At 37.6% G+C, this 12,265-nt stretch overlaps 1 protein-coding gene across 2 annotated transcripts in view; it reads left to right on the top strand.

The window, feature by feature from the left end:
* Positions 1-12,265, top strand: part of LRRC49 (leucine rich repeat containing 49) — a 150,880-nt gene that overhangs the window by 87,524 nt on the left and 51,091 nt on the right. For both annotated transcript variants that reach the window (XM_030317792.1, XM_030317790.1), the window contains 2 exons: positions 366-513; positions 10,133-10,216. In XM_030317792.1, the coding sequence (XP_030173652.1) occupies positions 366-513; positions 10,133-10,216 (232 nt within the window). The remainder of the gene's footprint in view (positions 1-365; positions 514-10,132; positions 10,217-12,265) is intronic.

Here is a 12,265-nt window from a genome sequence, read left to right as displayed (position 1 = left end):
AAAGTATATCCAGCCACCAGATCTTTGGTTCCATAGCCTTCTCCAATAAAAGGAACCATGGCTCCTTCGAGAAATGGCTGATTCTAGGACTGGGGTCGAAAATACATAATACGAGTCTAGAGAATCTTTTAGTGCCAGAAAGCAAGGGATGAATTAATTAATTGTAAATAATTGTGAATTAAAATGTGCTATACTGCTACAAGATGTTAATAACAGAAAAATGGGTGCAGAGTATATGGGAACTCTATGCTATTTTTTCAAGTTTTCTGTAAACCTAAAACTATTCTACAGTAACGTATAGTAAATAAATGAAAGTACTGTTGGAAGGTCTCACAATAATCCAGCGGTTTCTGTCTCTCCCGCAGTTTTGAAAGTGTTTGCTGTCTTGCTGACTCTTCTTCTCTCTCAGACATCACTTTTGATGGCAATCCAATAGCTCAAGAGTCATGGTACAAACACACTATCCTTCAGAATATGATGCAGCTGCGCCAGCTAGATATGAAGAGAGTTACGGTGAGAACTCTTGTGAAGCGCTTGCCAAATTGTCTTCCTTACTGTGGATTGGGAGATTGGGGTGCATGTTCTTTGCTCGAAATGCTTCTTGGTTTTAATAAACTATGTTATCATGACAATATAATTCATAATTATAAGTACAAATTTTTTTTTACCACCCGTCCCTTTTTTCCAGTTTCATCGAATAGCGCTGTTAAATAACAGAAATTCACCTGAGTACATTTGAAAGATCTAATTGACTTTATTAATCAATTCATGAATTGGGCAGCATCCTCTTTAGCAAGTAGAGAGGTGCTCCCAGTGATTACAGAAAAAGAAAGGTTTTTAAAGGTAGAGAGGGAGTGGAAAAAGGGAAATTATTAGCAAGTTGTTGTAGGCAAGGTCACCCCTCTGAAGGGAAGGGAAGGGAAGGGAAGGGGAGGGGAGGGGAGGGGAGGGAAGGGAAAGGAAGGGAAGGGAAGGGAAGGGAAGGGAAGGGAAGGGAAGGGAAGGGAAGGGAAGGGAAGGGGCTCATCAGTAAACTTCCTAGTGCTGATGAGGAATTTCCCAGGTTGACTGGTTACAGGTTACATTTTGGGAGGGTCAAAACTACACTTAGGTTAGGTAGTAAGTCTTGGTTTACTCGCTTGGGGCCTTAACAAGTGACACTATTTTCGGTCTTCTTTCCCTCTTTCTTCTTCTTCTCCTCCTCCTCCTTCTCCTTCATTCCTAACCTTTTATTTAAATTAATCATCACAACTGGTTTCCATTCTGGCTTAATACCCAACTAATAGTTTAGTTTGGAATGGATGAGTAAAAACATCATTGGTAAGTTACATAATGTAATGTTTTAAGAACGTGAGTGCCAAAGCCAGACTGCTTGAGTCTGGATCCTCGCTTGACCATATTCTAGCCGAATGACCTTTGGGGATTTACTTAACCTTTCTATATCTCATTTTCCTCAAAGTAGAATGGGAGGTCATGATTATGTCATAGAGTTGTTGTCAAGATAAAATAAAGTACTAACCCTTAGAACAGTGTGAGGCTCAAGAGGAAGCATCACATGGAGCTGTTGTGTGTAATGCCATACCTCTCAGGGTCATTCTCTTTTATTCGTTCTATCTGCATGTTAGGTATTTTCTATACTTAGATGTTTTAATATGGCTCCTGATCTAAGTGAAATGCTATACATGCTCCTTCTAGGCATACAGTGCACATTAGCATATCATAGGTTTCAAGAAGCTCTATAACAAACTTGCCTTAATTGGTTTCATTGCAGCCCATATTTATTCAAATATTTTCCTATCTCAGAAAACACCCATTAATGATCTCAGTTCAGTAACCCCAGAGCTAGAAAAATATCCTAAACCTCCACTTGTTTTCTGACTTCTAGACTCTGCTAATTTTAATGTGGATTTTGAGTGGTCAGCTATTCAAGTGCCAATTGACTCATTGTCTAGAATCCATTTTCACAATGTGCACATTTTACATTTCTGTCTCAGCAATATCATGGCCATCTAAGGTAGCCAGCAGATAGTTACAAGTGTTGATGAATTCGTGCATGCCAGGGGTCTTCTAGGGCTCTGCCTCTCTTTGTTCCAGCATGGAAATGAGGTTCTTTGTCCTTAGTTTCTTCAGATCTATCCTGCGAACACTGTTTCATACTTTTACCCTTATCTCCATGTCTTTCTTAATTGAGCATCTTTGGTACTTATAGTTGCTCTTCCTGGTGAGATTGAGATGTTTGGGGTATGAAATGATGCTAACTCATTTGTATAAATTAGTACTTAATTATATATTATGTTTCTCATAGTGAATTTCTGTCAGTCTTGCCTACCCAACTAATGTATACAATCCTTAAGGACAGAAGCCATTCTTCCTCCTTGCTCGATACATACAGATGGTCTATATACATGTTTATTTCCTTTCCTTCTCTATCTCACACAATGCTGAGAATGTAGTAGTATGCAATAAAGTCCCGACTGAGTGAAATTTATCTACTTTCATGCCTGAAATAAAGGAGAATAATGCTATATATAATCATTGTCTTTGTGCATTCCCGTGGGTTGTGTTTGCCTGGTGAGGAAATGAGAGAAAATCACCTGGGATGGGAGCAGGGCCAACTGTTCTGCTAAATACAGAGCAGCAATCCTTGTACATCTCCTCCTTCATGGTTTAATTTGAGAAATAAAAAAAAATTAATGTCTTACTAAAAGCTTTCTTTGAGGTATAATTGGCATAAAATTAATTGTACATATTAACTATACAGGTTGATAAATTTCAACATGTATATCACCTGTGAAATATCACCACAGCTAAGCTTATTAATAATTCGCCACCCAGAAAAGTTTCCCAATGCCCCTTTGTTATCCCTCCTTTCCACCCCTCCCCACCCCACGGGAAAGGACCTGTGCTTTAATAAAATAATCTTTTTGCACCAAAGACATCTCAAGAAATCTTTCTTGGCCTTTGGCTCCGGACCCCACCACCATTCCAAAACCCCATCATAGTGAAGACAGGTTATAATGCAAAATGCCAAGCTAGAAAAGATAGGTTGATAGATATGTATATGTGCACACACACACACACACAGCACAATAATATTGGAGGATAAAGCACCCTTGTGTCTGCCAGAGAAATAGGAAAAGTTCCAAAGGAGAAAATACTTGATGTGGGCTTGGAGAGTGGTCAAGAAGAAGAGGATGTATCTGTGGAGAGTGTGTAGGGAGGGTGGAGGCATGCATAATGCAGAGACATGTGAGGGACTGAAAGCAGTTCAACATGGCTGGGCACTGAGTGTACATGGAGGAGAGTAGCAGGAGCAAAGGGTGTCTCACAGGCAAGCGGTAGGCTATGAAGGGCATTTTATATCACAAGAAAGAGATTAGCTTCTTTTGTTTCTGGACATAACAGGAAGCTCTTGAAGAGTTTAAAGTGGTTAAATTACAATTGCCTATTAAAAAGAGGGTCTGCCTTGGTAGCAGCCCAGGGGATGAATTGGGAAGGATAGGATGGGTGGGATGAGAAACAGGGAGATTAGTTACAGTGAGAGCTTCCGGGGGTCTGACCCAGAAGAATGGCATAAGATAATATGAGGTCAGGAGACATAATGTGAGTTGATGGCCTCAGGTCCTATTTTGCTTTTGTTATCTCTGTCAAGAAGAATGGCTTATAGTCTGTTAAGAGTAGAAATAAATATTAATAAGAAGAAAGTAAAGCCTCAGATAGGTGAATAGATAAGTTTGATCTAGAGCAAGCTATCTGGAAAGGATCTGATAGTAAATATTTCAGGCTTTGGGAGCTATATAGTCTCTGTTGAACACTACGAAACTCATTGTAGTGTGAAAGAAGGCATAGACATTACATAAGTGAATGAGCATGCCTCTGTTCCAATAAAACTTTATCTACAAAAATAGGTGACAGGCTGGATTTGGTCTGTGGGCTGGAGTTTGCCAGTCCTTGATCTACAGAACTGAATAAATATAGTGAATAAATAATTACTAGAAAGAATCTTTCTTTCTTTGAAAGAAACAGTGTAGAATAGTAAAGCAGCTGCACGGTAGGATGAACTGATCTGTCTTTTTATCATAAAGGGAAAGAATATAAATTTCACAAATTGTGACAGTAAACTTGATGTTGAATACGAAGGAAATCTAAATTGGATTATTGGAGGAGTTGTCAGTACTAAAGGCATTGATCACTAGGAGGCAGCAGTGGTTCACTAAAAACAATTCATGCCAGACAAATTAATTTTCTATTTCAGATATTGTAAATCGGCTCTCTCCGAGAAGTGTTCCAGTGTTTTGCTATTTCAGCCAAGCTTTTGACAAAGTCTTTTATGGTATTGCTTTGAGTAAGTTGTATGACTACAGCACAGTCAAGTGAATTTGGGATTCCAGCATCCCTACAACACAGGAAGCAGTGGATTAAGGCCAGCCTGTAGAAGAATCTGTACTGGTGTGCCTTGAGGCTTTTTCCTCAGGCTCTTTCGATTCAATATATAAATATTTTTTAAATGTTTATGTATTTTTTTTTTTAATTTTTTTTTTCAATGTTTATTTATTTTTGGGACAGAGAGAGACAGAGCATGAACGGGGGAGGGGCAGAGTGAGAGGGAGACACAGAATCGGAAACAGGCTCCAGGCTCTGAGCCATCAGCCCGGAGCCTGACGCGGGGCTCGAACTCACGGACCGCGAGATCGTGACCTGGCTGAAGTCGGACGCTTAACCGACTGCGCCACCCAGGCGCCCCATAAATGTTTATGTATTTTTGAGAGGGAGAGAGAGACAGAATGTGAGCAGGGGAGTGGCGGAAAGAGAGGGAGACACACTTCAAAGCAGGCTCCAGGCTCTGAGCTGTCAGCACAGCGCTCAACACAGAGACTCGAACCCATGAGCCACGAGATCATGACCTGAGCTGAAGTTGGACACCCAACCAACTGAGTCGCCCAGGCACCCCTGATTCAATATTTTTGTTAATGACTAGATGAGAATATTTCTGTTTTTCTGAGAAAGTATATAATTGACAGGAACTAGAGAACTTGGAGATCCTGATATACTGGTTAATCGAATCACAATCCCAAAGTAGCTCAATAATCTAGAACAGGGTTTGGCAAACAACAGCCTGTGGGCCAAATCTATTCTGCCGACTATTTCTGAGCAGGTCTCGGGCTAAGAAATGGTTTATAGATTTTTTTTAAAGCATTATATTTTTAAAAAATAAAAGAAAAACCATGCGTGATAGAGATCTCATGTGGCTCACGAAACCTGAAATATTTACTATTTGGCTCTTTCCAGAAAAAATTTGCTGACCTCTAGTGTAGAAAAATAAGCATAATTTAGCAAGACAAAAATAGATAAATTGAAAATCCTGGACTTTACTCCATAACAACAAATAATCCCCAGCACAAATGCAGAGTTACGTGAGATGAGACTCAGCAAATTGAGTTACTTGTGAGATGTGATCATTAGAAGTAAATATGGTTTAAAACGATATCATTTATAGAAACAATTCAGAAAAATGGAGACAGTAGTCCCCATTATTTCTTTAATGATCGGATTTCACCTGAACTATTAGTTTTAGGGGGTGACAACGAACTAGAGTATGTCCAGAGAACCTGGCACAACTCATTGATAGAGGGGAGCCATAAGGAAGATATTACAGTGGTCTTCAAATATTTTCACAACTGTCCATAAAAAAAGAGAATAGACACATTTTGGGGGCCTAGAACAAGGACAATCGTATAGACAATTCTAGGAGGCAGAATTTTCTCCTTTTAATTTCTAAGGCAGTGTTTTTCTAACACAGGCACTATTCTCAGAATTCTGAAACAGACACGACTTCATAATTTCTAAAGTTTTCACTTCAGACCCACATTTATTGGCTTAATATGACCTTGTTTACAGTTTGCTCTCCAAGAATTGGAACAGCTTTATCTGAGACAGAAGTGAGTTTTCTGTTTTGGTAGCCATTACTGACGCTCGCCAATACGTTCTGATTCTCCTCCTCTTTTTGGCAGGTGGAAGCATTCCCCTTCAACTTAGGTGTGGTTGTGCAACTTGCTTTGGCCAATGAAGTGTGAGCAGAAGTAATGTATATAATTTTCAGGCAGAAGCATTTAAAAGCCGATGTATGATTTTCACTGCTTTTCTCCTGTGGTGGTCATTGTGGACGCATGTATTGAGTTGAAGATGCCATCAGATCACAGCACCCAGGAATACTTAGGCAGTACATGGAGGGCAGTTGTAGTGTTCTTTGAACCATCAAGAAGTAAGCTTTTGGGGCGCCTGGGTGGCGCAGTCGGTTAAGCGTCCGACTTCAGCCAGGTCACGATCTCGCGGTCCGTGAGTTCGAGCCCCGCGTCGGGCTCTGGGCTGATGGCTCAGAGCCTGGAGCCTGTTTCCGATTCTGTGTCTCTCTCTCTCTCTGCCCCTCCCCCGTTCATGCTCTGTCTCTCTCTGTCCCAAAAATAAATAAACGTTGAAAAAAAAAAAAAGAAGTAAGCTTTTGTCTGGGCACCTGGGTGGCTGAGCCAGTTAAGCGTCTGACTCTTGATTTCAGCTCAGGTCATGATCTCACAGTTTGTGAGCTCGAGCCCTGCGTGGGGCTCTGTGCTGGCAGTGCAGAGCCTGCTTGAGATTCTGTCTCTCCCTTTCTCTCTGCCCCTCCCCTGCATACTCTCTCTGTCTCAAAATAAATAAACTTAAAAAAAAAAAGAAGTAAGCTTTTGTCATAAGCTCCTATAACTTTTGAAGTTGTTACGGCAGCATAACCTAGCCTATTCTGCCTCCCCTCCCCCCTAATATTTAAGAGCTAATATCCCTGGGCCAAGAGAAGTCAGGTGACCTGGCTTCCAGCCTTCACTCTGACATTAACTATGACCTAGAAAAATCAGTTTTCTCTGTTAAGAAAAAGGTTGTTTAAATGAAAAATATCTCTTGTAGACAAAAACTCTGATTTTAAAGTCTGTTTTAATATTTGTTGGAGTCAAGGAAGTAATGTCTTTGATAACTAACTATTCTAAAGTATATGGTTAAAAACCCACATTGCCACGTATTTTTCTAAGTTCCACATGATAAATTACTGCCTATATTAGGACCACTATTATTTATTGGAGCAAAACTTCTCATATAAAATATGCATTGTTTAGAGCCTTAATAGTCTGCTAACAGAGTATAATCTAAGTTATCAAACACCTATTAAATCACAGTACTTCTTAATTAATTTGAAGTCATTTCTATATTTTATCTTCATGACAGACTGAAGTAAGGAAAAAAGTATATATTTTTTGGTCCCAGATAGATCCTTTTCCTTTGCTATATAAAGGATATGGCTTTGATCCCAGACATTGAACTATTATCATGAAGATGCCAGAATTTTACAGTTTTTTCCTTCTTACCAACAGATTTATAGCTTATCTTTACAATTAGAGGTTTATTTTTGTTTCCAAGTTTAGTTACTCTATAATTATTTGGGCTGAAATATAGTCATCAGATGTATAAATTCCTTAAAACACTCAATATTTGAGTTGATTTGGCATGTATCCAGTTTTCTTAGGTTTAGCCTTCCTTTTAAAGTCCTACTGCCTTTAATAGAAGCTCAAATTCTTTTTGAAAATCTGATGAAATCATCTGTTAAGTATGTGTAATACGTGATCCATACAGTTTCCAGTACTGTTTGAAATTGGCTCTTTGAATTACCAATCTGTTTCTAGTTCACATTTTATAGATGAATCAACAATTGAACATCAATATAGTTTGCTCTTTTAAAAAGTTTGTTCTGAAATAGGTTATACTTAATAGGTTCCAAATCAGTATTTACTGAACCAAAGAGTTTAATTGTTAATCCAGCTATTTTGGGAAGCTAGGAATCAAGCTTCTGAATTTCCTATTCACTATATTTCTCCTCATAACCACTATTCAGCCTTCAAACACCAAGAAGAACTATTTTCCATATTGTAAAAGACTTCAAATTCACCAAAAGTCACATTCAATTTCCATTCCCTTTAAAACAATTAAACCATATAGCAGATTACTACTGAACTTTAATAGCTTTCATATCTTTCTAAAATCAGTAAAATACATTTAAATGTGTTCTTATTATAAAAAATACTACAAATGCCATTTCTCACAAGACATGGCTTCTGATCCTGATCCTGACTTTGTCACTAGCCATGTGACCTTGTATAAATTACTAACCTTCTCAGAATATTCAGTTCTTCATTTCTAAAATTAGAGTGTTCCAATGGATGCATTTCTGGTTTTCTTTTTAGCTCCGTGATGATTTTTCTTTGTGCATTTTTTATATACTTCTTTAGTCTAGGTCTTTTCTTTCTTTTCAAAAGTATTTATAATGGCTCACCCCCCAGAATACATTTTCATGGCCTCTTTGACCTTCCTTACTTCTAACATAATATATGTACTGATCAGGATAGGCTAGATTATACTGTAGTAACAATTTCTCTGACCTCAGTGGATTAAAGCAACAAAGTTTATTTCATGCTCATACTGCCTGTCTGCCCATAGTATGTGGTCTGGGAACTTTGCTCTGTGTTGTCCTCGTTCCAGCACCAAGGCCTTCAGAGTACCCACCATGTGGAGCTTTACAGATCCGATAGCAGAGGTGAGAGAGAGAACAGCTATGCCATTCACGGTCTTTGAAATCTTCCTCCAGAAGTAAATACATGTTACTTTTGTTCATATGACATTGGTCAAAGGAGGTCATATAATCGCACCTAACTTTCAAGGGACAAGAATTGCTATCATACAGTATGGCCTGGACGTGGAAAGACACAGGAATACTTGGTCAACAGCTCTTGTGACTATCTGTCATGTTTTAAATCACACACCGACTTCTGGTAGGGGTGGAAATCAATACTACATTTACGGAGGGCAGTTTGCCAACATATCAAGAGCCCTAGAAAAAGGTGTCTTCCATTTGATTTAGTGGTCCTGGTTTTAGGAAATTATTGAACAGATCTATGAAGATGTATATTTAATAATTAATTCTTCAAATATATATTTATTGGCTATCCTGTGTCAGGAGCTGACATGGTCCATACCTTCAAAGAGCTTTTGGGGTAGGACAGGAGAGAGAGGATAGCAGAAATAATTAAAATGGAACTGGTTAAGTGCTATTGTGGGGGAAGATACGGTGCTATGAAGGTATATGGGAAAATTTTTTCTGACCTGTTTTCCAGTTGCCTGATTCTCTTTAACTGTGTACAATTTGCTCTTCAACTCCCTTCCACTGGATTTTTTCATTTCACTTTCTGTATGTTTTCATTTCTGAAAGAGTTCTTCAAATGTGCTAAATTACTTTTTGTAGTTTCTATCTCTGAAGATATTTTCAAGCTTGTCTTTTCAGAAGGAATTGTTTTCTCAAATTGTGACATCATCTTGAACACCTGCAAATCTTTTGATACTAAAATTTAAAGTTACATGGTTATAATTTGCAAAATGTGATCATCTTTAGGGGGAAAAAAACCATGACCCACATTGTGTATACATATAATATAATGAATATTATAAGGTGACACAGAAACGACAAAATGTGATTTACCATGTTGGAATTGTGGCCGATTTTTAAAATTTTTTCTAAACCATAATGTTATTTTGTAGTTTTTAGAATTTAAGAAATTAGACTGGCCAAATCAACTTAAAGAAAGTAAAAGTAATGTATTAATGGAGAATAATTTTATTAATATTTAATATGGAGAGTTTTAAAAGGCATTCACACTTGTTTTATTATTTAAAAAGCTCTGATTTACATCCATAGATCAAATAAAAGTTGTGAGAAGTGTAATGCTTGTCATTTTTATCTTCATAGTAGAAAGATTTTAAGTCTTTCTATGTGAAACTGTAGTTCATGGCTCTTGAGAAAAAAACTATGTAAACCTGCTCCCCCTTTCTTCTTGCTCTTTTCATTCTGTTTTCTTTCGTGTATTAGCTAGGCTCAACTCCCATCAACAATTGGAGTAGAGTTAAGAACATAGTTTTTTTTACAATTGGGAAGGAAGCAGAAAATGAGACATTTTTCTACGAGCAAGTCGTACGCTTCTCACAAAGAGAACCAGGCTTGCCGAACCCAAGAAATAAAGGTTAAGTACTTCATAACACTTGTCAACACTTTTTCTTTTAGGAAGAAGAAAGGCGTATGGCATCTGTTGTAGCCAAAAAAGAGGAAGAGAAGAAGCGGGAAAGTCATAAACAATCCTTGCTTAAGGTACTTTCTCGAACGAGTGCATGCATGTGTGTGCCCGCACGCTCACCTACGCCGAAACTAGCTAGTCAGCTGAAAGAGCAGTTTCCACATTTGGTAAAGTTTTCATTCCTATCAGTAGAATGTTTTTAACGCTTACCCTGAAAACTTTTAGCAGTTACCTATAAATAAACCTGTGCTTCTGAATTGCGACATAATGTACAGTATAAAACACATGCAAAAGCTAGACGTTTTAAAAGGAAGAGATGGAAAATAGAGCACAAGCTACAGTTGTTTTCCACACCAGTGCATCACCCTGTGTGTCCCTGCCATGTGGGCTTCGTTTCAGAAGCCAGTGTAATAGACCACTGTCTTTACTGAGCTATTTTAATGAGCTCTGATACATGGGTTTCTTTTGTGATAATTGCATCTTACATTTAAAAACTTTCTCTACCAGCCTCTCTTCTGTAGAGGTGGTAAAGATTTTGAGGATTTAGGAATTAAAATTTGTTTTAAACTAGATTTAGATAATTTAGCATATCAGATAAATTTTCCTTAAATAAAATGCTTCCTCTTAAAATATTTTACATTCGCATCACAGAAGTATGATGAATGAAGACAGCTTACAGTTTACAGCCTGGATCATGCTCATCCTTTTCTAAAATTAAAGATATCACGCTGGTTATCATTTCTCAGTCTTGTCTAATGTGGGTGCTTTTCTTTTTAAAAATGAAAATGCCGTTTAGAATTCAAAAAGTGACTAGTAGGGATACAAAGTTGTACAAAATAAACTTAGGAAACAAGGGAACTTAGTGGGGCGACGGAAATGTGTGTCTCGACAGGGGTATGGGTTACACAGGTATGCATTTGTCAAAAACGATCAAGGGGTATGCTTGAATCAATATGTCTTACTCTATGAAAACTACTCCGAAATTCACAAAAAAGAAAACCAACTTGGTCCCAACCCTCTTGGCTCAAGCCTACTACTTCAAAAGCATTTAGAACTCTTACCCATTATGCTATAATTTTCTCACTTGCTGTTGTTTCTAACCTCCTGACACCTCCCCAACTTTTATGTTTCCCCTCATCCCATTAATTAGATGTACCTAAGCCCTCTCTTGACATCTCTGTCATACTGATTTTAGCCAATAGGATATTAGTCTTAACTATTTTGGAATATTTCTAAGGGTTGGCCAAAAAGACACTTTGGTTTATAGGAAATATAGTTGTAGGCAATATTTTTTAAATGTGTAGGAGCAAGATTTACCATTGCCAGATGATACTATTGGTAAATTTTTGGAATAGTTCATTTACAAAAAGTAGCAGAGTTGATTCTTGAACAATATGAGTTTGAACCACACATGTGCACTTATTACATGTATTTTTTTCAATAAATACAATACAGTACTGTAAATGGATTTTCTATTCCTTATGATTTTCTTAATAACATTTTATTTTCTCTAACTTACTTTATTATATGAATACAGTATATAACACATATAACATACAGAGTATCTGTTAATCAACTGTTTATGTTATCAGGAAGGTTTCCAGCCAACAGTAGGCTATTAGTAGTTACGTTTTTGAGGAGTCCCAAGTTCTATGCAGATTGTCAGCTCTCCTAACCCAACCCCTATGTTGCTCAAGGATCAACTATATTTCCCATTGTACAGCTGCTGCTTTCAGATACATAAGTGAATGAATGAATAAATGAATAAAAATACATAAGTAAATAAATAAAGCTCTCGGACCAAAAGTACATTTTTGTTTGAGCACTGGAGCATGGAAAGGAAGAAAAACAAAGAAGCTCCATTGGCGATTTAGCTTTTAAAGGCACCATTGTACGTTGAGCCTTACAACTTACAAGTTGAGGCAACAAATTGCACTTGACTCCACCTTTGCACTAAAATGTTTTTCTTATATACCCAATTCAGATGCTTTCCACTCTCGGCATTTTTGGAAATGTGCCATTAAATATTTAGCCAATGAGGTTTTTACACGTTTGGGAAATTTGTATAAAAACTTTAAAAAAAAAAAAGAATGCTTCGCTTGAAGTCACCAAATAGGACTCTT

The sequence above is a fragment of the Lynx canadensis genome, chromosome B3 (genome assembly GCF_007474595.2).
Source record: "Lynx canadensis isolate LIC74 chromosome B3, mLynCan4.pri.v2, whole genome shotgun sequence".
NCBI classification, from domain to species: domain Eukaryota; kingdom Metazoa; phylum Chordata; class Mammalia; order Carnivora; family Felidae; genus Lynx; species Lynx canadensis.
This window is presented reverse-complemented; position numbering and strand designations above follow the sequence as displayed.